General features: G+C 35.3%; 1 protein-coding gene across 2 annotated transcripts in view; it reads right to left on the bottom strand.

Moving 5' to 3' along the window:
- The window catches only part of LOC131063332 (vacuolar protein sorting-associated protein 26A), a 97,589-nt gene that overhangs the window by 22,319 nt on the left and 47,456 nt on the right, over positions 1 to 27,814 (bottom strand). For both annotated transcript variants that reach the window (XM_057997114.2, XM_057997115.2), the window contains exons 4-8: positions 26,446 to 26,520; positions 18,383 to 18,457; positions 18,161 to 18,233; positions 7,804 to 7,848; positions 6,455 to 6,566 (exon numbers count right to left, since the gene is read on the bottom strand). In XM_057997114.2, coding sequence (XP_057853097.1) covers positions 6,455 to 6,566; positions 7,804 to 7,848; positions 18,161 to 18,233; positions 18,383 to 18,457; positions 26,446 to 26,520 — 380 coding nt within the window. The remainder of the gene's footprint in view (positions 1 to 6,454; positions 6,567 to 7,803; positions 7,849 to 18,160; positions 18,234 to 18,382; positions 18,458 to 26,445; positions 26,521 to 27,814) is intronic.

Consider the following 27,814-nt stretch of genomic DNA (forward strand, 5'->3'; position numbering starts at 1 on the left):
CAAATTCTGAACCAACAAATGTCAAAGAAGCCTTATCAAAACAGGCTTGGAAAGATGCTATGGTTGAAGAATATCAATCTATACTAAAGAATGATGTTTGGGATATAGTGCCTAGACCAAAAGACAAATCAGTTGTCTCATCCAAGTGGTTATTCAAGATCAAATATGCATCTGATGGCAGCATTGAAAAACATAAAGCTCGCTTTGTGGCCAAGGGATTCTCTCAGAAAGCAGGAATTGATTATGAAGAGACATTTGCCCCAGTTGCTCGGTATACGTCAATAAGAACAATCATTGCAATTGCAGCATCCAAAGGATGGAAAATTCACCAAATGGACGTAAAGACTGCCTTCCTAAATGGTTCAATTGAAGAAGAAGTATATATAGAACAACCAGAAGGATTCACCATACGTGATAAAAATTGCTATGTTTGTAAACTAAAGAAAGCTCTCTATGGGTTAAAACAAGCACCTAGGGCCTGGTATGCAAGGATAGACAACTATCTCTCCAAACTAGAGTACTCCAAGAACCTAGCAGATCCCAACATCTACTTCAAGGCTTCAAATGGGAATATGATTATATTGGTCCTTTACGTGGATGATCTTTTGATAGCAGGAGAGGATAATCTCATTGAAAAATGTAAGCAAGATCTAGCAGCAGAATTCGTTATGAAGGATCTAGGGCTTCTACATTATTTTATGGGATTAGAAGTATGGCAGAAGAAAAACTACATCTTCCTAAATCAAGGAAAGTACACCACAGATATTCTAACTAGATTTGGGATGATGCAATGTAAGCCATTAGCTACACCAATGGAAACTAATTTGCACAAGCTGAAAAATTGAGGCAGAAGATTCAGAACCTACAGATCCCACACTCTACAGACAAATCATCGGTTCACTCATGTATTTGGTAAATACTCGTCCTAATATCTGCTATGCTACAAATGTATTAAGTCACTTCATGTTTGAACCTAAGAAGATACATCTAATGGCTGCTAAACACATTCTAAGATATTTACGAGGCACAATCGGACTTGGCTTAAAGCATGAAAATGTTGAGATTCATCTTGAAGGATATTCTAATTCTGATTGGGCCGGAAGTACCACTGACCGTAAAAGTACTACAGGGTGTTGCTTCAGTCTTGGTTCTGCTATGATATCTTGGTTCAGCAGAAAACAGTCAGCAATTGCACAAAGCTCCACCGAAGCATAATATATGGCAGCCTCCATGTGAGCTCGTGAAGCGGTATGGCTAAGAAAGTTATTATTTGGATTACTTGGAAAAACTCTAAATTCAACAATAATTCACTGTGATAATCAGAGCTATATCAAGCTCTCAGTAAATCCAGTTTTTCACGATCGATCCAAACATATTGAGATCCCTTATCACTACATAAGAGATATGGTAGATCGAAACGTCATAAAACTAGTGTACATCAGTACTGAAGAACAAAATGTTGATATCTTCACCAAGCCACTTGCAAGATTGAAGATAGAATACTTCAGAAGTAAACTTGGTATGACTAGATTATAATTGAGATTATTAGGATGAAATTCCTACCATGTGTAATTTGTTCATGAATAAATAAATAAAATGTATATTGCAATATTCTAACTGTGTTCAAGAAGATGACGATCTTCTTATGTTTAAGGTTACTATTTCAAGGTGACAATCTTGACAATAGTTGACCAAGTGTCAAGATTGACTACATTAAGTTGTTGTCCCGGACTGTGTCGGATATCTTGATCCTAAAGTATGTGATCATCTCATGATTGACTTCTTAAGTGATTGTCCCAGAATGAGTCGGATATCATGATATTGAGTTTATTGTCATGACAAGACTATATTAAATGTTGTCCTGAATTGTGTCGGAAGTCATGACAGAATATGCTCCCAAGAAAATTACTTAGATCCACTCCTGCTAAGAGAGAGTGTTAAGATATAGCCCTCATGAATCTAACTGATGGTAAATCGGTTATTATCTGGAGAGTGATATATTAACAGAGCATACAGTTCGGAAATTAAACATAAACAAACTAATTGTTATGAACGGTTGCCTCCGTAGGGGCATGTCCATAGGTAGGCAACCTTTCCTCTTGTATTTAAACCGGATTCAATGATGGAGATGATCAATAACTCACGGCAATCAATCTTCCAGAATCACTATCATTATTCTTCGATCCATATTTCACAACAAAAATCAGCAAACCCTTTTGCAAAAGAGTACCAACTCCAAAACTGATTGCAAGATACCACGGTTGCAGATGTTCACCCTGGCAGGTGCGACCCAAACTAACTGCAACAAAGCTCAATTTTTGAGGAGAAAAATCAATCAAAACCAAAGAACTTCGTGAATCACAAATCCCACGCGAACTTCGCGTATTACAGATGATTTTTGAGGAAAAAATCCTAAAAACCAGCAAACAATTTTCGAAGAACAAATCGTGAAAACCTAGAAATCCCACGCAAGCTTTACGAATGACAGATAATAATTTTTAAGGGAACACTTCTAAACCCTAAAATAGGAACCCTCAAAAAGAGAATTTACGATTTTGAGGAGAATTTGAGGAGAAATCAAAAAACCAAGAAATCTGAGATTACAAATCATCGTTTTTGTGAAAAAAAAGGGTAAAACCCAAATAACTAAAATCTTACACGAATATCGCAGATTAGAGATGAGATAATTTTTAAGGGAAAATTATTAACCTTGCAAACAATTTTTGAGGAAAAAATCGTGAAAACCCTCCCATGATTTTTTGTATAAAAAATCAAAAAACCGATAAGACAATTTTTCAAGAAAAAATAGTGAAAATCCTGAGACCCATAGGACGAGGTCTAGCCTAAATCAATCTAATCAAGGCAGTGATATTCAGATATCGTGAACATGCATTGTTTCCAGGTGTTGTGGCAGCTGTTGAACGTTTGTCTATGTTCCAACATTGATGCTGGTCAAAGATGCCATCACAGAAATCAAGGTTGATCAAGATCAACTGAGTCAAAGCAAGAGATAGAAAAATCTGATTTTTAAAAAAAATATCAAGATAGAAGCAGCTGCACAAAAAATCTAAAACCTTGGAGGAGAATTCTGGCACGAATTCTGAGGCGCGATTTTCAAGGTTTGGAAGAAACCCAGAAATTAAAATTTTCCACAAACTTAAACCTAAAATTTTTCCTGAAAAATAATCAAAAAAAAATTATAACTTGCAGAAAATAAAAAAATACCTCTGATTTTTTTTGTAAAAAAAATAGAAAAATATTGACGATTTTTTTTCACCAAAAAATATAGGGGTGGATATCCTAGGACGGATGTACAACATAAACAGCGCCCAGAAGACACCAAAATTCCCGACATCCACAGAATTAGCAAAAATTGTGGACTGTTATTAGAGTCCAAGGAAAATTCGTTGGCACAAAATTTGAGGCAGGGAAAACGAGGCACCCAGAAAAATATGAGACCAACCCAGAAAAGCTCTTGAAAAACCCACCAAGAATCTGAAATCAGAATGCAGATCCGACTGCTCAAAAATTGAGGCACGGAAAACAATGCACCCAGAAAAATCTGACGATGACCCAGTTGAGGTCTCAAAAAAACCACCCAAGAATCTGCAACCAAAATAAAATTTCGACTAGAACTGAAGGGTCAAAACCCTAGTCAAAAATTGCAGAAACCCTAGGAAAATTTTCAACCTGCAAAAAAAATCTGCCCAGGAAGAGAAGAAGAATCTGCAAAAAAAACAGTTTTAAAAAAATCTCTTCAATAAAAACTTCGAAAATTAACAAAAATTTCGCAATTTTTAATTTCCATGCTCTGATACCATGAAAAATAAATTGACATAACCTATGGACGGTGTCGCAGGTATTTGATATTGCGTACATGTGTGAACTGCCTGCTGATTTAAATCTGACTCTCTTCTACAATTTTCCGTTTTTGTATTCTACCCTACCCACCCTCTTTTTTAAGTTCCAATCTACAATAAATATCCTCAATTGACCTTGGAGGGTTATGTCTCTTCATGGCCACGTGCTTCCTAAAGGTGATGTCTTCTAGACTTGCCTTTTGACTTAGTAAATAGCCAAAGTAGTAAATGTCTCTCTGTTCCCCTTAATCATACACCTCTTTATCTTACGTGGCTTTTGGAGGGCAGTTTGGTTTAATAAATTGTTGAGACTCTAAACTAGCCAATTAAGAGAATTTGGGCTGGAGGTTTAAATGTTAGAAAATTGTGAAGTCCTATTAATTAAGACATAATTCTAAAACCATTTAATTATTTCTGATATGACAGTGAACATGTAAATTTTGTTTATAATTTATAATATATATAAATTATCTTTATAGTATAATATTAATTTATTTTTATTTGAATATTTCAAAAATATTATTAGTAATAAATATTAATAAATAAATAAGTTTCAACTAATCAATTTTTTGGTAATTATTATATTAATTAATAAGAATTATTATTTCATTTAGGATATATATAGTGATCAAGGAGGGACATGACAAAATAGCAAGGTTGTGGAAGCCTAGTGCGTGTTGCACTACTATCATTACCAAACCAAATTTTAACATATGGTTCCCAGATAAGACTTCCTGATTCAATTGAATGCCCATAGGTTCCACTAGAATCAAGGTTTCCAAAAGGGCAGCCACTCAAGTGTCTTTCAAACTCTTGTGATTTCTCATCTATCACACAATTTGTAAGTTGTGTGGCCTGACCATCACGAATCTGTTAGGGGGAAGGCCTCTTAAGTTCCTACACCAGCAGGTTTGCCAATATACATCAGTCATCACTGGATCGCTAGCATTTAAACATTCAACTATAACCATTGCTTAGGATCACAAAAATATTTGACAATTGCTTACTTGCTAATTAGAATCATCCAACTCGATATCACTTCCATCTCCAGCATTACCATCATCAATCTATTAGTGGGTAGCCATTTAAAGTCTTATACCACCAAGTTGTTGATTTTAGTGATCAGATTTACAAGAATGAACAGAAAAATGATAATGCACAGTAACAGGAAACAACACACACAACTAGAAGTGTACACAACACAAGTCTACCCTGGGAAAACCTCCCTCTTGGAGGAAAAACCCAGCATTAAGTGTCCCTGATTTGATTGATGTAAATCCAGTAACAATTACAGCATTATCATGCCTTAGGGCATAAATATAAAGACTTAGCTGATAAGGAATGGTGAACTTGTTGTCTGAATCAGAACTCGGCAGGTATATGATGATGCTCCAGTCTGAACCAGATTTGCAATCCCTTCACTAATAGTTGCAGGCCTTCTAAGATATTCGCTGACCTTTACTGGTGATGCATTGACCTTCCAAGATGGTTCACTGACCTTTAGAGGTGGTTCGCTTGCCTTCAATGAAGATTTGCTAACCTCCAGAATGAGTGGGCAGATCTTGCATTATTTAGGAGCAGAGACAGCAGCATAGACTTTGCCTTAATCTTCAACTGGAAATTCACATTACTTGCAGAGCTAACTTCACATTATTGATGATAAAACTGAGTGGTAAATGCATACAAATGAATCTCTATTTATATGTGGCGTGGAGACCAATTCAAGTCGGCTTTACCTTATGTTTTGGTGCCAAGACTTAATTACAATTATAAGGCTTACACGTTACCTTATGTCTTGCCCTATTTTGGCGTCCTAATAATGATTAAGTTATATTGCAGGGGGAGCGCACCTATTTAGGGCCACACGTTACATGAAGGGGTGTGTCCCTACGTTTGGTGAGCTTAATGCATTTAGGCCCAGCCCTATAAGGATTCGGATGTTGCCTTTAAGGCAATCCGAATCCATTTGTTTTCCTAACCTAGTTACAAAATCAACACAGGTTCCCCCAGCATACATTGCTCATAGCTGGCTCATCAGCATTTAAACATTCAGCTGTACCAGCACCTGTAATCGGAATTTAAAATTGCTAAAATGTACTCAGAATAGAGACTACAACACTCACCTGTATCAAATTGGTTCTTGAGATGTAAGTCTTCAATATACACAAATGGGTAACCATTTAGACTACAAAGACCAAATTCTAAAAATAAAACCTTTGTAAACTTGATTAAATAGATCATATAATTCTTCAGGATAACAACCTAACCATAGGACACAGTAAGAAAGAATGAAGCTAAGTGATTAATATAATGTCTAAAAATGACCAAAGTAGGTTGATACAAATCAAAAATAATTACAAACAGAGAAGTACCAGGGAAAAGGGTCCGACACAAAGAGAATGGTAGTCAATATGTTATAACACAGTTTTAAAGTCACTAAAATTCATTTTTATTTTCCTGAAATGTTTTCAGATTTGAGTGTTTTAAGTTTTAACCATCAGCATCCTATAGTTCATTTCCTATTCCTCTCCCAAGAAACACTGAAACTCCTATCTTCAAACCATAACAATGAAAACTAAATAGCTTTGCCATACCTGAGCCTCACGTTTATACCATTGTAGGATTCATAGGGCATCTCAACTGTAGAGAATTCAAATGGATATGTCTTACGATCATGTATCTCACCAGGTACATCAAGCTCCCGAACTGCAAAACAAATAAATGTCAGCATTGAAGAAAAGCTTGATTAGCTCAAAACAGAAGACAGTGATGCGAATAAAATGCAGTGTGGTAAACAAGAAAAGAGAAAGATTTAAAGTTCAGTAGAACTTGGAAAACATGAATTGTGTAGCATCCAGATTTTTATGTCAGATGTGCTATGAAGTCCAAAATAACATCAATATCTCCCTAGATGGGATAGGATTGAGTGCAATTAGGCAAGACCTGCAGGCCAAGAATATTAAATGCCCTTTGAATTTCGAGGAGGATTGGCGATTTCTTTCACTGTCAACTAGAGAGCTTCATTGATGAAGGAGACTGAAAAGATTTGTTTTCAACTTTCTAGGAAGTCAGGTTTTTAGCAGAGACTACAAAAGAGATAGATGTCAGCAAACTGAAAGACTGCAGAAGGATCTACTATACTAATATCATTATCACCAGTAAGAGATTAGGGCAGGACTTGAGGCTAAAGAATGGTTCCACGAAAACAAGCCCTGGACAGCATTAGCATAGAATTATTTTCTGATTCCACTATTTGCCAGAGCAAGCCCCTTCACTGCATCATTAGCACCATACATTTGCCCCTAGAGTTTCAGGATTTTCAGGTTTTCAAGCAGAATGAAAATACTCTTAATCATATTATACCGAGGATATGATTCATCTTAGCTATTCTCATTATCCTGATATTGCTAGAAGAAGTAGAAACCAGAGTCAATTATGCCAGTTAAATAGGTGATTTGGAGGGGAACGAAAAGGTATGAAGACAGCAGAAAGTTCATTTGTTACCTGATGGGAAGTAAGAATTAAAAAACAGAAATTGAAGCAGCCTCCATCCATTTTAATGAACTAGTCATAAACTTGCAGAAGCTAAGCTATTTTCAAACCTAAGACTGTTATTTCTTCCTGTATTTCAAAAGAAATAATTTACAATTTTCTAGGTAAAAGCATTATTAAACTCAAACCTTTTAGTGTCTCCAGAAATTTCAAATATTAGACACATAGCAAAATGAGGAAAATTCATATCAAACTCAACTTTCGACTCACTTTGATATGGGATTCATAAAATGAATTAAGTTCGTTCATAAATAGGACATCCAAACAAACATTCTAAGCAACATATATTATAGTATTGCTGCGGCTGTAAGAGATACAATACAGAGAATTAGAAAATATTTCTTAATTTCTAATGGAAAGAGTACAAAATATACATAGCAGCTTAACTCACCCAGGGAGGTGAAGTCATAAAAATTCCCTCTGTCAAAGTACAACTCTGCAGAAGCAATGAACTATTATTAGCACTAAAATAATAGTAAACAAAATTAGCCATGATACCTCTTGTACCGACTGTTTAATAAAAAAGCTGCCTAATAATGACAATAAACAAAACCATAATAAAAAAAATCCCAGAATGAAAGCATGCCTGCACCTCTTACTACCAACAAAGAAACTGACATTGTTTGCAAGTAACACCATTAATGTCTCTTCATATTACATTACCTTAGTCTAACAGCAAAATGATATGTAACTATGAGGCTCAACAAATGTTTTGAAAAGCATTTACCAAAGACCTCTCACATTGTCCCTCCATGATTTGAGACTTGGCAAGTCTTGACAAGAACTTGAGAATCCAAGTCCAAGTCAGGCTCAGTGAGTTTGCAGCCTCAACTCACAGACTCAACCAAGTCTCTGGAAATAAAACAGAAAACCAACTTGAAATTTTCAAACAACAAAGGACATTAATAACAATTTTCATAGACTATCAATGTTTTTAAACTGCCAAATTTTCGACCTAGTGCAAGTCTGAGTCAAAGAACAGCTTGCTGAGTGTTTGCCAAATTCAATTTGTATATTGTTCAATACATGCAAATAACACTTGGACATAAAGGAAATGGAATTGATAGAAATTCACAACAAAGGTTGATGGATTTCACAAAGTGGCCCTTTAGAGTAAGTTCACGATAGCTTATCTTAATGTAGAGCTTACAATAACAAAAGCCACTTTCTGTTTAGCTAAGAACTAAATACACATGAGTATTTTCAAGAGCCCTTGTAGCAGCCACGTTTTTCTGTTTTCAAAACAGAAGTAAAATTCAAAAAAATCTATTTTTAAAATGTTCTCCTAAAACTTAATGGTGAGATTGTGAGAAATACAGTGTGACCAAAAGAAAGAAAAAAGGTAGAGCTCGGGGCAATTTCAAGAGGGCCACTAAGGTCATCAAATTCAATGATGGGCTGCCAATGGTGTTTAAGATAAAAGCTTCCAATATGTAAAATGAAATAAAGGACATTCAAACAACAGAGTAGGTATACATGAGACTAAGGATTGCCATTAAGGAAATATTTCAAGGTCCTAAAGTCCTACTACACTTGCTTGCACACAATTTACCTTCTTCTGGATCATATACAAAATGGTGGACATTGCACAGTGCCAGTGTTGGATGGTTACCAACACTCTATACTCATGCTCATCTACAGAGAGGATTATTTTGGTCTCACAGTTGCAAAAACGTGTAATTTAATTTTGGCCACTATTATTGATTCAATGTTGTTAAGTGATGTCTTGTTTGGTTCCAGTTAATTTTAGTATAAATAATGCGTCAAAATAATTTATGGTTTCTTACTTTCTGTATTTGGCATTTGACATTATTTCTTGTATATAAATCCTAACGTCTCAAAATTTTCATCTGTGAGTCATTCCCCATTTCCATGGAATGTTATTCAATACCATTTGGCCAACCTTCATGCCAATGTAACTATAAACCAGCTTCCCTTCTTGGTTGTTCTCAATAATGATTAAGATTCTTAGAATAAATTAGCTAATTTGATAAGAAATGACAGTCCTGTAATTCTTGGATATGATATTTGAAATGCTATATCATTATTGCTTCAACTCTAAGGTTCCAATCAGAATAGGCTCCCAGTGGTAATGATGGTCTTTTATGGTAATTAATTCTCTGAGGGACATGTCGTGATGCATTCAAGACTTAATTTGCCTTCTTATTTCATAAATCTGCAGTGTCCACTTTATTTCAATGGCACCATTTTGTAGCTCACTAAAAGAGGAGATGGAAGGTGCGGTGAAGAAGAGAGAGTAATGTGAAAAAGAAAATGTCACAAACCACTCATTCCAATACATGCAATAGGTATTAGTTAATACTAGTGGGATACATATGCTTTGTAAATCACCTTCGAGGTAGATCAAAAAAAGTATTTATCCCTCATGCATAAGATAGTAGTAGTCGTCTTGAGCTTGACTCTTTATATTGTAATGACTACCCAAGAAGAAGGTATCTTGAAAATGCTAATTGACATTTATGCTCCCTAGAAAAATTGCAATGTACCCTTTTACGGAATGGGATTTAAATAATAAAAAAAATATTATATATTTATAAAATATAAATTAAAGTTTAATTTTATCTAAAGTTAAGGGGCATGTGAAGAATCATAACTATTGAAGGAAAAACATATACAAGAGACACCAAACAAGGACAAGTAATCACCATACAATGAATACATCTTTTTATTATCTGATCATTCCTCCGTTGGAGCATGGAACTGTGGTTCATTTAACCCAAGGACAAAACCCGTGGCAGGAATTGAAGGACTATGACGGAAACCCACAATTTCTCAAGAGTTATTTCACATAGAAATCACCATTGTGCTAATTTCACTGATCTTCTAGTAGACATTAATAAAATCTCAAGTTAGTAACATTTTCTATTTATCAGAATATCTGATTGCAATCTTTAAAAGATACATTTAATTGTGCAAATTTGATTAGTTATTAGAAATACCATTAAAAAAAGTGTAGTTTCTGAAGTATATATTATTGTATAGAAATTAAAAATTAAATTTGATTGGATATTACTGAATATTACCTTTGGATTATTAAAAATTCAAACGCAATAATAGTCTTTTTATTTTCTGTCTATATTTGTTTATCGCGTTATCCTACTTGCAGTTTCCTTGCATGTGGTATTAGAGTTCTTTCAAGGGTCATGTTTTGCAGCAATATCACTAGTTTGGTATTTTCTACAAGTATCCAATATATGTTTTCTACCTCTATACATAACCATGAGCTTCCATGTACACTTTACAAATTGGAAGACCCCATAATTTTTTTTCAAAACCTAAGTCCAAGTAGCCTTCAATCACCTATAATCTATGATGCATCAGTAGGCAATTAGCCTTGAAAAGTTACTCATGCCGTACCTTAGAGATATGATAGTGGTCTATGGGAATGGTCTACCCTCTATAGTTGATGCTCTAAAATATTCAGACAACATTATCTATGAACCAGATCAGTATATTTGTTAGCTCACAAACCATACACACCCTTTAGACAACTTCCCTGTTACACACCCTACTCTACCTACTAAAATGTGAACATAACATCAGTGGGACAGCACACTGCATTTTTAAGAAAATATAAGATAAACTCCAGAAGGTAAGTTTAGTGCCAATCACAGCAATCGGTTCAGTTTATATATAATTTGGTAGTTTGCAGCTTCCAAGCCAAATTTCTCCTAAACTGATCCATTATGATCCTCTCTTCAAGCTGATGATTTTGGTATATAACTTCAATAACCTTAGGTGTTCAATATGGCTGCTGGCTGCCAATCCCAACTCTAACCAGAGCATTGTTTGGAGTCGGGGATTGATAGAATCCAAAAAATACAATCTGATGAGGATTCACATCTCGCAAAGTTATACTGGCTTGACATGCAAGGTGATCTAGAGAATAGGTTGGGTTCCTGCCCTCAAGCACCCACGAACATCACCATTAAGCTAGAAAATTTGCACCTAGATATTGGTCAACATTCTAACAAAAAACGATTTTTTTAATTCCCAAAATTTTGGTCGGCCCCAACACGCACCTAAGCTGGACTTTCCAAAATTGATGGTAAAGGCCCTACCAATTGGTTATACCAGACAGAGCAATATTTTACAGTCCATCAAGCACCTACTGTAATGTCCCCAGCTAGTGATTACCTGTATTGTCCTAAATTAGTAATTCCATAATATAGATCATCATTTTTTCAACATATAAGAATAACTTCATCTAGTCATTCAATAAACTTAGGAATAGACAAATAAATACATGGATTAATAGTACATATATTACATAGAATGATAAACATGTCTTTCTACCCATAACCGATTGTAGTTTAGTTTGGTAGGAAAGCCTCGTGAGGGTGCCTGTAAACTGCTCAACCCAACAAAGCCCAAGAGCACTCAGCATCCCACTATGACAACTCACCTAACTCACCTCTTGGCCCACAAGAGGCAGGAACTTCCCACTATGACAATTCCATCCCTTGGGGTGGCCTACTTAGCTTGGGAGAACCGTAAACTGCAATTCCCTAACTTACTTCCTCCATTTGTTCCTTTGATTGATTACGAAATAGGACACACACATATAAATAATCTAAAAATATATAATCACAGTAATTTATTCATTATATATTTATAATTTGTTTTTTTATAAATATATAAGTATAATCTTATTGATTTTATTTCAAGTATATATGTATGTTATAATCAAGCGAATATAAATCTTGCTAACATCATTATCATATATAAATCTGTTATCCTAATTCTGATTTGAATATATATACATAAAAAAATAAATGAATTAAATTATATTACCAATTATTTATGTATTTGCTAATTACCTATTATATAAGTTATTAATACTACCGCTGCCTAAAAACATCAGTTATTAGTATATTTAGTGGCTGTAAAGGCGGACAGATCTGACATGGTCTGCCACTGTATATGAGATTAAGTATGGCTGTCATACATATTGCAGTCTATATTACTCACTACTAAATCCTGCATAAGAACATTATCAAGCTTCATATATTAAGCATACAATTTAAGCACATCCCCATGCATACCACCAAGATCAAAGATGTTCCTGCCTGTAACTTAATAACAGTTCTGATCTGATCTGATCTATGGTGATCTCACTGGATGCTTTTGATTCCTTGCCTTTATATCTCTAAATGTGAGGGTGAGGTCACACCTCTTCATCATGTATGCCCTTTGGCAAGAGACACGCCCTTTTACCATTAGCACCCTTTGAAAGATTGCAACTCTTCATTATTTCTGCCCTTTGATAGGGACACAACCTTTTACAATCAGACCTGCACTTCTCATTTAAATCAGATCGGCACTTCTGATTCCCAAATTATCCCCCCTTCAAATGAGTTTCTATTCTCTCTTTTATATCTCATGTTTGAGGGAGTCACAACTTTTCATTTTGTCTTCTGACAATTCATTAACTTAATTATATTCTTTTATATTTTGATTTTATTTTTTATTATTATTTATTATTAAAAACTATTTCAAAATTGGGACATTACACCTATAAATCAAAATCTCTCTATAACATCTTCCCACCTGGAAAACGAAGGTATTCAATGGTATCAATGGTTGGAAAAACTATAAATAATTTCTTACATGTGCAAACTTTTGTAAAGAAGTACAGAGCACTTTGATCCCAATCAATAAGAAGATTTCACTATAGCCCTAACTAAATTGTTTCAAAAACACAAGTCTGTGAATACCAAACAGACTTTGTGAAACTAACCAATCAAGCTACAAGCCTTGATAAAAAGAAATTCAGAAGTTGTTTTATCAATTGCCTCAAAGATGATGTTTGAGTTGAAATCCAAGTTTTAAGCCTCCCACATTTTGGGGCACTCTCAGACTAGCCCATGTACAGAAGGATAAGTTTGCAACATGCAAAAAAGCCTTAGGATCCTCCACTCAGTCCTTTGACTTAATCCTAAGCACATTTAATTATCCTAAGCAGATTTAATTAAGAAAAGGGCCAAAGAGGTATGATAAAATTGTGATCAAAAGCAGGAGAAGGTCATAAATGTCAGGAACAGAGATTCTATCTCAGTGAATCGGCAGGGGTGCCCAATGACACTGAGGAATTGTCAAAAGCAGAAGAGGTGATTGTACCAAATAATGACGCAACAAAGGATGCTGACTTCTCTATTCATGCCCTTGCAGAATTATCTACCTCACAAGCCCTCCAACTCATTGGTTACATTACATGCAAAAGGGTGGTTCTCCTGATTGATGGTGGAAGCTCTCCAATTGACTAGTTGGAAGCTTGCTGATCAAATCCACTGATATGTACATAAATGCAATAATTTCCAAATTATTGTGGCTAATGGGAGTAACATGTGCTGTGGTGGCAAGTGCTGCAATGTCAAACTTTCAATAGGAAAATAGCAGCTGACCTCTAATATGCATACTCTATCCTTAGGGAGTGCAAATGTGCTATTAGGCATCCAATGGCAGCAAACATTAGGATCAATCACTTGTGACTACTCCCAGCTTTGGATAAAATTTAGTCACCATGACATAGAATATAGATTGGAAGGTATGAAAGCAAGCAATGTTCAAATAGTTAGTTCTCACTGCATGCAAAAGCTATTAAATATAGAACGTTATGGCATTATTGCATAGTTCCATTCAAGTGAAACTTGACTCCTTGATCTCCTTCTTCTCCTCCAGATTTGCAAAGGCTAGCGGATTAGTATCATCGTGTGTTCAAGGAACCCCTACCCCAAGGTCCGGTCACCACGCAATTCCCCTAACATCTAGCAATCAATCTCCAAATTTTAAGCCCTATCGCTATCTAATTGAACTAAAGAACAAAATTGAAAACACAGTTAGCAAGCTATTAGAGGCAGGTGTCATCAGACAACATACTAGTCCCTATTCATCCCTAAGAAAGATGGTGGCTAACTCGTGCTCTAATTTCCACTTACTAAGAAAGATGGTGGCTAACTCATGTGCTCTAATTTCCAAGCACTAAATAAATTGACCACCAAGGATAAGTTTCATATTCTTCGCATTGATAATTTTTTGGATGTGCCCTCTAGGGCCACATATTTCAGTGAATTGGATATTTAATCTGGATATCACCAAATTTGAGTTAAGGAGGACATTCCCAAAACTACTTTCCAGACACATAAAGGCCACTAGAAATTCTTGGTGATACCCTTCAGATTAACTAATTCCAAGACTACCTACACAAATTTATTTCGATCTTTCTTGATCACATTCACATTTACAGTCAGGCATATGGAGATTGCCCTCCAAATTTTGAGGGATCGCTAACTTTTCACCAAGGTTCTATTTGTGCCTTCAAAATGCAAAAGGTGGAATATCTTAGCAGCATTTTTTCCCAAGAAGGCATGCAAGTCAATTCAAAAAAAGATTGAGGAGAACATTCCCAAAACTACTTTCCAGACACATGAAGGCCACTAGAAATTCTTGGTGATACCCTTCAGATTAACTAATTCCAAGGCTACCTACACAAATTTATTTTGGTCTTTCTTGATGACATTCACATTTACAGTCAGGCATATGGAGATCACCCTCCAAATTTTGAGGGATCGCTAACTTTTCACCAAGGTTCTATTCGTGTCTTCAAAATGCGAAAGGTGGAGTATCTTAGCAGCATTTTTTCCAAGAAGGCATGCAAGTCAATTCAAAAAAGATTGAGGCCATGAAAGAGTGGCCTACACCCAAGTCTGTCAAAAATTATGATGTTTATTGGAATTGATGAGGTATTAATGCAAGTCTGCTAAGGATTAAAGTCAAATTGTAGGGCCTTTGTCCAGAACGCAAAAGTTGATATGGCCTTCTTGGCCCTCAAAGCAACTTTGTGTTCCACAAAATTTGGCCATGCCGAATTTTCACAAACCATTTGATCCAGAATGTGATCAAGCAGCATGGGTGTCGCTTTGATGCAGGAAGGTTGACCACTCACCTTCACCAACAAGCAACTGACTAGGCATATCACACTAAATCTGCCAAAGAAAAAGAGATAACGATATTTTCCATGTTTTTAGCAATGGCACCCTTACCTTTTGGGGTGCAAATTCCAAATAAATTGATCATCTCATTTTGAAAAATAAAAAATTGCAGAAATGGGTGTCCTCCCCTGAATAGAAAAAGTGGGTAGGTAAAATGCACGTTATAGTTATGAGAACATTAATGAGGAAAGCAAAGATGATGCATAGACCAATGCACTCTTTCGTAAATATGAAAAGTAATATACAATATATCCTCTCACAGTACTAATACCAACCTGGATGGAAGAAACTAGTTGAGAATGGGCAAGCAAATCCCAGAATCCAAACCATTATTTACTAGTTGGAACAAGATCATTGATCAGTAGGGGTTTCAATGGCCAGCACATGTACTAAAATACCATGACGGCATTTATTTATGTCCCAACTCCAACTCAAGCAGCAGTTGCTTAAAAAGCTTCATTCATCCGCTACTGCAGGTCACTCTGATTTTTTGAAATATTGGAGCAAGTTGGGAGATTTCTTTTGAGATAGCCTCAAGCAAGATGTCAAAACCTTGGTAACACAATATGATGCATGTAAACAGAACTAAAGGGAGACCATCAAATTGCCAAGGTCTTTAGAGCCCCTTCCTATTCCAGCTATAGCTTCGGAAAAATATTTATATGGATTTCATTGTTGGGCTTCCTAAGTCAGGGTAAACAGGTCATTTTGGTCATTGTTGATCATCTGGCTAAGTATGCTCATTATCGTGCCTTACCCCAAACTTACTCAGCAGTAGTTGTAGCACAAAACACTTTTCAGTCACAGTTTTCAAGCTTCATGGTATGGCCCACTGCATTGTCAGTGATCATGATCCTTATCTCACTACAAATTTCTAGCATAATTAATTTAAGTTGCAAGCCACTAAACTAATGGTGAGTTCAGCCTATCATCCTCGGACTGATTGACAAACTAGGATTGTAAATGAATGCTTAGAGACTTAACTACAATCTTTTGTGTCTGATCAACAAGGGCAATGGGCCAGGTTCTTCCAAGGTCCAAGCAACTGACAGTAGCATCCTTTCCCAAAGAGTGAAAATTCTCAGTCCTCAAGGACAATTTGGTACAGACATAGAACTGTGTGAAACTACAGACAGGCTAGCAAAGACTAGAGCGTATCTTTGAAGTTAGTGATTGGGTCTTTCTACATCTCTAACCTTATCCAAATTTTAGGGTAGTCCTTTATCAGGTAGTGTAGAACATCAATGAGGTAGCTTATAAGCTTGAACTTCTCACCTCTTCAAAAATCCACCCAGATTATCATGTCTCTTGTCTCAAAAGAGTTATTCAGCAGACTACAAGTGTTTTGGCAAAATTATCTACATTGGATGAGGAGTGTTCCATCTTTTTGGAACCGGAGGCAATCTTGAGTAGATACACGGTACACCCACCAAATTCCCACTTGTTCCCTTGAAGTAATTTTAATCCAATAAAACGGCTTGGATCTTAAATTTATCAGGTGGGAACCAGCCAGCAATGTTACGGACCCCCATTCTGATAAGAGTTATTAGTTAGTACTAGTGGGGTGCATATGCTTTGTAAGTCATTAGGTATATTAGAATAAAAGTATTCATCCCGCATGCATGGGATAGCAGCAGTTGTCTTTAGCTAAACTCTTTATATCATAATGACTTCCCAAAAAGAAGGTACCTTGACTATAATTTTGTTACTCCTATTTCTGCATGTACCTGTTTATTGGGTTATTCTACTTGCAGGTTCCTTACAGAAAATCTCAGGAAAATAGAGAATGGCCTTTGGAGGAGCTGTTTCGGACAAACAGCTCCACAATACCGTCTGAATTCCAAATGCAGAAACAATGCCTTGACCATGCCGATGTTAAGGCAGGACAGAACATGAGCCTGCCCACATATTTTTGTTGGCCAATTAATGTAGCAAAGGATGTGTGGGTGGAAAAGGTTGGAGAATAGGAGAAGGAAGAACTGGCATATTTTGCCAACAAAAATATGTGGGCAGGCTCCAAGTGGTGCTCAAGAAAGACATGTAGCTATTGAATTTACCATGCCTGAGATGACAGAAGAGGACATTATGTGTGATTCTAAGAGACCTTCAATGAGTACTAGTGTTTAATTTTTGTTAGAAAGTGGATAAATCTATCAGAAGGAGAAAGGGTGGATCAGTTGATGCACCTGGAAATATTTTTTTGCAAATTAATTGATGATCTGTAGTTGCGGTGTTAGCTTTAGGATGTCTTCAAGATGGCTACAAGTGGATTTTGTTTTCATAGTTAATGTTATTTCTGTTTGATCGAAGGATAGTTGATGCTGATAGGTCCCATTTGCTCCCTTGGGATTTTGTCTGTCGACACTTTTATTAAATGTTCTGTATGTATTGACTAATCTTTTCTCTTGAATAGTCAGTTATAGCCTCCAGGTGTGGTCAGGATATTGTAAACTTAACCAATTCTAGGCCTTTTCAGGGTGAGGGCCCCAGTAAAACCCTCAATTTACCCATTAAAAAAAACACTTATATAGTTTCAGTAAATTTCAATTTGCAAAAAGATTTCAAAATAAGAAATGGCCAAACAAGGGAAATTTGCCAAAACCTGTGCTAATTTAATGTATACAAAATTACAAATAATATGCGTGACCTAATTGATGCAAAGTACTTTAAAAAATTAAAACAGAACAGAGAATTTTGAGATGGGTTGTACTAAGGAACAACATCACAGAACAATACCTATTTGGCCCAGAAGCTCAATCTTTACACCGTTATGCTCGACTTTCTTTCCTGCAATGGGTTCTATACAAACCTGTACAGATTCATAGCCAAGTTTATCAGTTTATGGATTCCAAATGCATCTTTTGTTAAGCCTATAAATAGCCAACAACTCCACCATAGGAGCAACATGGACTTAACCAGCCCAACCCATACTAGCAAAATAACACAATATTGACTTACCTCACCAACAACATGTTCTTGGCTTTGAAAAAGAGGCACCATAGCTGTTTGCCCATTCTCCTTTTTTACACTAGCCTGTAAGAGAACCGTGCCATAAGAAACTTAGGAAACAACTTCACTCATCAGACTCCAGAAAATTGGAAGTACCATTTTTTAGGAAAAGAGGGGAAAAAGGGATATGATTTCCAAGAAACTGCAAGTGAGAAGAGAATATTTAATTTCCAGACCAGATAATCATGCACATCAGAGAACTACACTTGCAGGCTCTTTCCCATTTAATTAAAAATAAGGTGAAAAGGGACTAGCATTATCATGGAGGTTTATATTAGAATAAAGTAGAAAAAAATGGAACACTAGCTATTGATGCATTCACAAATAAAACATAGCCAGGTACATGTGTCTTGTTTTTAATCCATAGAGAAGTTATCCAATTTCCTTTCTTTTTTTATTTGTTCCTCTCTGATATCCAATAGCATATCCAGATCAAGGTTCAATTTAAAATAATAGAATAAAATCAAACTGTGATAATTTAAAAGAGACATACCCAATGTCAGTCACCTTACCCAGAAATTAAAAATATTATTAACATATATTTGAGTTCTTTAAAAAAAAAAAAAAACACAGATATGACCTGCACCACTATATAATAAGGTCTAAACAATAACGTGCATTATCATCATGAAAACCACCTAAGAAGGGAAAAAGCCATCCTTTCTGCAGCACTATATAGTGTGATCCTATGTCACAACATTCGGCGAATTTCAACCATGAAATTCGAATTTAGCCAAATTTCAAATATTTATAAAATATTTGTTAAAGTTCGCCATTTATTCGTATGGAAAAACGGCAGACTGTTGTTGGGGTTTTGGAATAGATTTTAAGGTTTTGGGTAATTTTTTTTAAGAAAAAGTTGTTCTCCTGCCCCTTAAACACACAAATCAATTGGAGTTGAAACTTGAAGACAATGCCTAAGTGTTGATTTACCCATTTCCTTGCAACGTTTGTGTGCTGATTCTGCCAGTCCGAGTGCTGAGTAGCGGATTAAGAGAGAGGTTTGAGTGCCGAGGGGTGAACTAAGAGACAGGTCTGAGTGCTGAGTGGCAGACTCTGTCCAGCGTTGAGTGGCAAACTGTATCCAGGAGAGGCAAGTGCATACCATTCCTTGCTACCACAGCAGCGTTCGTGAGAGGTGTCTCCAACTTTTCCAAGAGAGGCGACTGTGACTTTTCCTTGTTTGCTACTGTCGCAATCTCATTATTCCTTGTCTCGACTCCGCTCCGTGTATTGATTTAGTTGTTTTTAGATTTTAATATTCTTAAGAATTCGATATAGTTTATAATCTATATTTATTAATATATTTTTATAAAAATTATAAACTATAAATTAAATAATATAATTTATAAATTTTAAAATGTTATAGTTATTTAGGTATGGATTAATATTGTTATCTTGAAAAGCTGTTGTATTAAATGAAATAAAATATAATTAAATTATATTATATTATATTTATTAAATTAAATTTTATAAACAATAATTAAAAAGTGTTATATGATGTGTTTTTAGTATTTAATAATAAATATAAAAATATTATTTTGAAATTGCAATTTTTATTTTATTTCAAATCTATTTGGCAATAATGTTAAACTGTTGTGACTTAGGTGTGATCTACACAATATGTTGCCTGAAAACCTGTAAAACAACACTGTTTTGGTAGTCTCACCTAAGAAGCAAAGCTCACAACAATAATTTTAAGGGCTATTAAAAAGTTTCCTTGTATCTGTACCAATATCTAACCATCAAAGACTCGAGCATTGCTGATGACCTAAGAGGATTTGGCGATGACACTCTGAGAGTCTGAACCAACTTGTCCTGAGCCTAGAAGGGTCAACTCAAGCAACACTGAAGATGTCAAATTCAAATGAAGATACATTTTATCATGCCTATGATACACCTACCCAAAAGACATTTCATGCAACAATATATATTTGTCTTTAAGGAAAAGGACATGAAGGGTAACAAACAAGAAAGATAAGATCAGAGTTTTAGAAAGATTAAAAGTTATAGAGGCAAAACTTAACGAATAATACAAAGAAAGAAGAAACATGTTACAGAACAAAGGTACAAAAACAAGAAATCAAATGAAAGGAAATATTTCGTATTTCCAACTAATAATAACTCGAGACATCATTAAAAGAGCATTTGAACTCTGACTGTCTATAGCTTGGAGGACATCATTAAACTTGATATAAATATTATTCCCTATTTATGAATTTGATTGTATTAAAGTAATATTGTAATATTTAGCTATAATGGTCATTTAAGTAGTTTAGTTAGTAACTTTCTATTTTGTATGTCATTTAGTCAGTTTTAGGAAGTTTTCTTTCTGTCTTCCGTCATCTAGTTAGTTTTAGAAAGTTTCCTTTCTACCTTTCGTTCTCGATTGTTTCTTTTATAGAAACATCGCTTGTACTATCTATTTAAGGAGTTTTCATCTCCTTTGTAAATGACAAATCATCATTTCATGGTATTAGAGCATAGGTTCTTTTTTGGCAATTTTTTTAATAAAAAAAATTTATGTTCTTTACCTCCGAAATTTCTAGAAGTTTTTTGATCAATTTTTTAAAAACAAAAATTGTGGGGTTTTTTTTATCAGTTTTATTAAAACAAAAATCGAGGGTTTGATGGTTTTCCCATAAAATCATAGTGCTGTTTTACAGCAGGTTTTTTTGATGATTTTTGGACAAAATTGTTGGTTTCAGTTTTCTGCTGAGTTTTTATAAACAAAAACTAAGTTTTTTTGAGAGACTGATCTCAATTTATGTGTCTCTGGATAACAAGAGGGATGGCTTCAGTACCCAACATCATGTTGGAAGACAGCCAGAGATCCAATGGCAAGAAGAAAACCATTGCGGTTGGCATCAAAGATCATGGGTTGTATCCACTGGTTGTAAAATTTCGGGAGGGTATTAAAGTAATTTTGTAATATTTAGCTATAATGGTCATTTAAGTCATTTAAGTAGTTTAGTTAGCAAATTTCTATTGTGTATCTCAATTAGTCAGTTTAAGGAAGTTCCCTTTCTGATTTTCACCGTCTAGTTAGTTTTAAGAAGTTTCCTTTCTGTCTTTTGTTCTCAATCATTTATTTTATAGAAACATCGCTTGTACTCTCTATTTAACAAGTTTTCATCTCCTTTGTAAATGACGAATTATCATTTCAGATTGTTGATCAGGGCCTCCAAAGTAGTGTAGGACTCATAGATGTTGACAATCTTACCAACCATATGATCTTTATACCCGTTCACTTGTTGTAGAGATTGTTAAAGTGTTGTAGTAGTTGGACATTACTCATCTTTCCAATTGGTTATATTTTCTATCTATTCTAATTTTTTCAATATAATATTTTTTTAACTACACTTTACAAATCAGCAGCAATATAATATTTTTTAACAACAAATAGTCAGAGTCAATACAACTAGCAAAGAATCCTTGACAGCAGATTTATCCTTTATAAACTTGGTCAACACAACTAAAACCCATCAAATTGAAAATTCAACACCCAACGTCAATCCTACAAATGCCACCGTCCCTTACAAGGCTGTTCCCTTAATACATAGTTTGATGAAACTCAAAATCATCATTGCGACATGCCCTACAAGGTTGTTAGGTATGTTTCTTGTCATGTAGCCACCAGCCCTTAAATCATCAAGATATCAACCACCATCTCTTAAATACACTTTTCCCATGTAAACCCAAAAGGGCAATAGTTAACACCAGAATTTTGGTAATGGCGCATGACCACTACAAATTTAAAAATGCCATCCTGGCAGCTAAACCATTGGAACTAAAGATGAATTATAATGTCCTTGGTAAAAATATTAATGGAATTACTTTAAAAAGCCTCTTCAAATGTTATTTAATTGCCTACTCTGTAATGTCCCCATCCTAGTCAGGGACTTGGGATTGAGGAGTTAGCCTATTTTTGGACCCTTGTAGGCTAACAGAGTATGGATAAACGGGTCAGTAATGCAGTATCTTGAGGAGTGGTCTGTCTATTTGTTCTAGTTCAGTGTTGAGTTCAGTTCTGGTCTTCGTTTCATCAGTTTCATACACTTTATGAGGATTTCCTATTTTTTAGGGAAAAATTGCTAAAAATAGACATGGTCCTATTTTCATTGGCATGGCGAAGTGTGGCCCTAGCTTCTGACAGATTCAGTTTCAGAGCAATAAAGAGAGAAATATGAATTTTTAAGTGGTTCCACAGGCAATTAATATTTTAATGAAATATTAATATAAAATCATAAAGTGCATCACTTAAAGAAGATCTAAGGAATATTAAAATAATATTGTAATACTGATATAATGGTCATCGTAGTCTGTCGTTTTCAGTAACTTCTATTTCTGTCTTTCATGTTTCTATTCTCAATCATTTCCCTTATGGAATGATCGCCTTGTATTCTCTATTTATGGAGCCTTCATCTCCTATGTTAATACAATATCCAGTTACCATTTCATGGTATTAGAGCAGGTCAGTGGGGTTTTTTAAGTTTTGGCAAAAAAAATTTTAAAAAATGTGACCTCCTATAGAATTTTTATCAAAAATTTTCATTGATTTTTTTATGAAAAAATCGTTAGAGCAATTTTTTGAGGGTTTTCATGGGTTTTCTCGAGACAAATCATGTGGGTTCTTTGTCTATTCAATAACACAGCAAGGGCGAAATCCGCAAGCATCCTGCTCTAAAGCACACCATTTTTTGTGGAAATCGTGGTGTTTTTTCCCACGTGTCGGCTCTAGTCTTCTACCAGCAACATCTCATGACGGGTTTTTGTCTTCTTGCCGCAAACTGAAGCCTTTTCTTCGTGTTTTTTTAGTCTGCCCACGACCTAGTTGTTCCCACACAACTTCGTCCTACACGCGATGAATTTGTCTAGTTTTACTGCTCGCAAAAGTTTTTTTGCCTGCGTGACTACGGCTGTTTTTTCCCAAGTCAGCAAGGGTTTCCACAGTATTTTTTTTCCTACGTTTTGTTCATTTCACGTGATATGTTTGTGCTCGCACTAGGGTGCAGAATCACAAAGATGAGTTTGGTTGATTTCTACTTTGTGAAAACACGCAAATAAACTTGTGTGAATTTTTTCAAAGAGCAGAAAAATCGCAAACTCCTCTCAAGAATCGCAAGAGGGTTTTCTGACTTTTTCCACAAAAAAAATTATGACTGATGTACTAAGTTTTATAATTTTCTCCTATAAATTTATGGTTGGTTTTTATAATTTTTTTCCTAAAAAAGTAATTATTGTTGGGTTTTATAATTTTTTCCTGAAACAAAAATTATTGTTGGGTTTTTTCAATTTTCTCCTCAAAAATCGTGTCTGGATTTTTCTTATTTTCTCCTCAAAAATCGTGTCTGGATTTTTCTTATTTTCTCCTCAAATATCATGTCTAGGTTTTCTGATTTTTTCAAAAAAAATCATGGAAGGGTTTGTTGATTTGTCTACAAAACCATGGGTGATCTTAGCATCACATCAAAGGTTTGTTGATTTTTCCACAAAACTTGTGGTTTCTTGCAATTGTTTTGGGTCGCACCTAGTAGTGTTCATCTACAAAAGTTTTTGACGGTTTTTTGAAGCAGTGGAGGGTTTAGGAATTTTTCTCCAAAATCGTGGTTTCAATTTGAGAAGCTAATCTTGATGTCTCTAGCTACAAGGAGGGAAAGCTTTGTTACACAACATCAGGTTGGAAGGATTTGGTTATCTTAGGCATTCCATTAAATTATCTCTCAAGGCTACAAGCAAGCAAAATTCTTGGAGATTTTTTCGTGAGTGTGATTTACAACCCTATTAAGCTACAATAAAAATTTCAAATTGATTGGATTTTTTTGTTTTCTTTATTGCAAAATTAGGGTTTACACCAAATTTGCCCCAATCAATAAGATTCTTAGAAATTTTTTTAAGGAATGAGACAATCATGGCAAGAAATAGTAACAAGAAGAAGAGGAGGAAGAGCAAGCAAAAGCAAAAATATGAGATGAAGAAGCAAAAAGAAGAAGAAGAAGAAGAAGAAGAAGAAGAAGAAGAAGAAGAAAGAGCATCTACAAATGGTTAGCATTGTCCTCAATGCTTTTGTAAAAAGGGGTAGAATGCTATGCCCCTAATCTTATAGCGTGTATTGGGTTATGAGTAGTCAGCATGTGGCTAACTTAACTATTAAATAAGTTATATAATCCTAGGCTAAGTCACAAGGTTCGAATTCGAATTCGAATTCGACAGCCCTGAAATTCGGATGAAATTCGATGAGGGAAAAATTCGAAAAAAAATTCAGATAAAATTCGCCTTCTATAATTTTGTTTATTTTTAAATATATGTATACTTCTAATAAATTATCAGAATAGCGACCCTTGTTGGAGAAAATCCGAGGGTAACCCAACAGTTGCAAACACCCATGACCCAATAGATACAAAACATATACAAAGAATACCCACGACCAGCTGAGTTGTGTTTAGAGGCGGATAGCAGTGCTTTATACAGGAAATTTGATTAAATTCGATTAAATTCAATTTTTTTATAGAAGTTTCAAATTCGATTAAATTCGAACCTCATCCATGAAAATCGCCGTATCTTGTGACTTAAATCCTAGGAGTTATAGATAGGTCATGCATTTTAGCATCCTCTATTTTATAATAATTATCTCCAATGGCACATATATACTTTGTCAGTAATACTTTCCCTTGAGAATATTTTTGCTTTCATTGTCTCCAACATACTTCTTAAAAAAATAGAATACAAAATTTGGTCTGAATGCACAGCATACACAAGAATTTGTTCATATAGGTGAACCAAAAACGTTTTAGCTCAAAATAAATAATAGGAAAATTTTAATTAGACTTCTGCCCTAAGTTACCGAGTTCGGCCCCCTAGACCCCTGGTACTGGTCTGGTACAGTCCTGGTTCAGGGTTCGGGTCCGGTTTGTCTGTGGTTCGGACAGGGTTCGTGGTTCACAAGCTTGGTTCGAACCAGGGCGAACCCAAGAGGACCCAGGGTCGAACCCAAGAGGACCCAAGTTGAACCCAAGGGTCTGACAGCCCAAAAATGGATTTCTTTTTCGCGCAATTTAATTTTTTTTGAATTCCACCACAATTCTTGTACGGGAGAATGCACCTTGATCAGAATTTTGACTTCTTTGGCCTTGTTCCTGACATCTTAAAAAAGCAGAAAATTGATGCACGCCATGGAGTTCCGTGTGGGTTTGAAGGTTGTAATTTGGACCCTGCGAGGGGCTCTGCCCCTTGACCCCGCTGGGGGCGCTGCCCCTTGACCCCATTGGGGGCGTTGCCCCAAACCCCCATTAGAGAATTCATTTGATGATCAAACTTTAAATTGTTGAAAGTTGAAACAATGATACTTGAATATATTTATCATTTTGATATTAAACTTGATGTATATGATCCTGTTATGGTATGATCATGATGCTATGATTACAAGTTTATGTTGGTTTTGTTGTTTATATGATGCTATGTGACATGCTAATATTAATTCATGCTTATAGGCTGCATATATATATAATTTACATGTTTTTGTACTAACGAACCCAAACCCCTTTTCAAAATTTTGCCATACCGGCGTACCGGGTTCTTCGAACCCAAACTGGTGCCTAAACCCAAACCGGTGACTTAGCTTCTGCCAATAGAAAACATTTATATAGAAATACATATAATCCTGATAAGCCATAAAGAACCTTAATGAGACCTTGTTCAATATGAAAAATGTTTGCTGGAGAGAGAGAGAGAGAGAGAGCATCATGTATAAAACTGACATTGTTGTTATGGCAGAACCCATCCACCCTTCATGAACAGACTACTAGCTAACTAACTAATCAACAATTTCAAGGAAAGCTAATATAGGAATTTTCAATTGATCAATGTTCAGAAAGCTTCCTATGCAAATCAATAACCCTCTAAATACATAACAGAATTCAGCTATTAAATCAGGGGTTCAAGAGATTCTCCAATTTTGAGATATTATTCTCAGAGTATCACAAGGTAAAGCAATAATAACTTTAGATGCATACCTGCTTGCGACTTTTGCCATCAAAAAATGTAATAGTGGTGGTACAAGGTGGCTTAAATGCCCCGATGAGATAATTCTGGCAGTGACAACAAAACAAAGTCAGAATAGACATTAATTTGAAAAAAAGGAATTAAATCATAAAACTAGAAACACAGTAATCCTAATATCCTTTCTAAGCACCATAAGACTAGTTAATTAGTATTTGTAAAAACCACAATTAGCAGAAATTATATTATTCAAATCTTGCAGAAATTATATTATTGGCAGGCTAATTTTTTATGATGTGTTTATAAAAATTTCTCATCACTATTCAGAGAGCATTCATCACTTGAAAGAATGCACTTCAAACTTGCTAGTTTTCTTTCTGTTTGACTTCATTAGCACTCTTTTATTCAATACAATTGTTCCTTTTTCTCTATACAAACATATGTACTGCAGTAGCACTGTTTTACACTGCATATCACACTATACCCACAAGTATTATGTTTAGAATAATATTTCAAAGCAATCCACCAATATGCCCCCAACCACCCCAGGAAAAGGAAGACCAATGTAAGTGTTCATACAAATCAGAAAAATGAAAACCACCTGGCAATTTATGATAACCAAGCAATTCAACATGGGGAAAAAACCTAGTGATATCTTGGAGCAATTGATGTTAACTTCACCAAACCACATGAAACTGCAATTGATAGACATAACAAAAGTCTAGAGGGAACAATATTACGTTCAAACCTTATTCTAGTAAATAATGCAAACTATAAAAATGGAAATCAAAGAAGACATCGAGGGGGCCAAGAAGGGGTCTAATGACAAGTCAGACTCAAGATCCTCTTAGGATGACATTGGTGACATGTTTGTGACAACTCTTGCTACACGTGCATGGGAAAATACATAGATGATTGGCCCTAGGGTTTTTTTCAAAATGACTCCCCATAGAGAGTAGCTTTCTGAGCATGAGAGCATTGATGGTGAAACAGTTTGCCTAGGTGATAATACATTCCTCAATATTGTCAGACATGGTACAGTCAAGATTAGATATGATGATGGGAGGATCTAATGTCCCCTTCCTAAGCACTTTCTATTTTTAGCAGGGGTTAGCCTATCAGCAGTGGTTCCCATAGACTAATACAGTGGATAGGAAATCCATCCGGGGACTAGTGGACCTTGCAGGGGGTTTTGCAGGTGTTACAAAAGCTCCTAGCCAACTTCATAATTTTTAGGAGGTACTGATATTTTTAGGTGTCACCCATGGGCCACAAGTGTATCATTTTCAGTTTCAGTGGCCAAGAGATAATTATCAATAAATATTTAAATATTAAAGTTAACTTTCATGTTATATTTAAATAAATTAAAGTTACTATACCATA

Source organism: Cryptomeria japonica, chromosome 3, assembly GCF_030272615.1.
Source record: "Cryptomeria japonica chromosome 3, Sugi_1.0, whole genome shotgun sequence".
Classification (NCBI taxonomy): domain Eukaryota; kingdom Viridiplantae; phylum Streptophyta; class Pinopsida; order Cupressales; family Cupressaceae; genus Cryptomeria; species Cryptomeria japonica.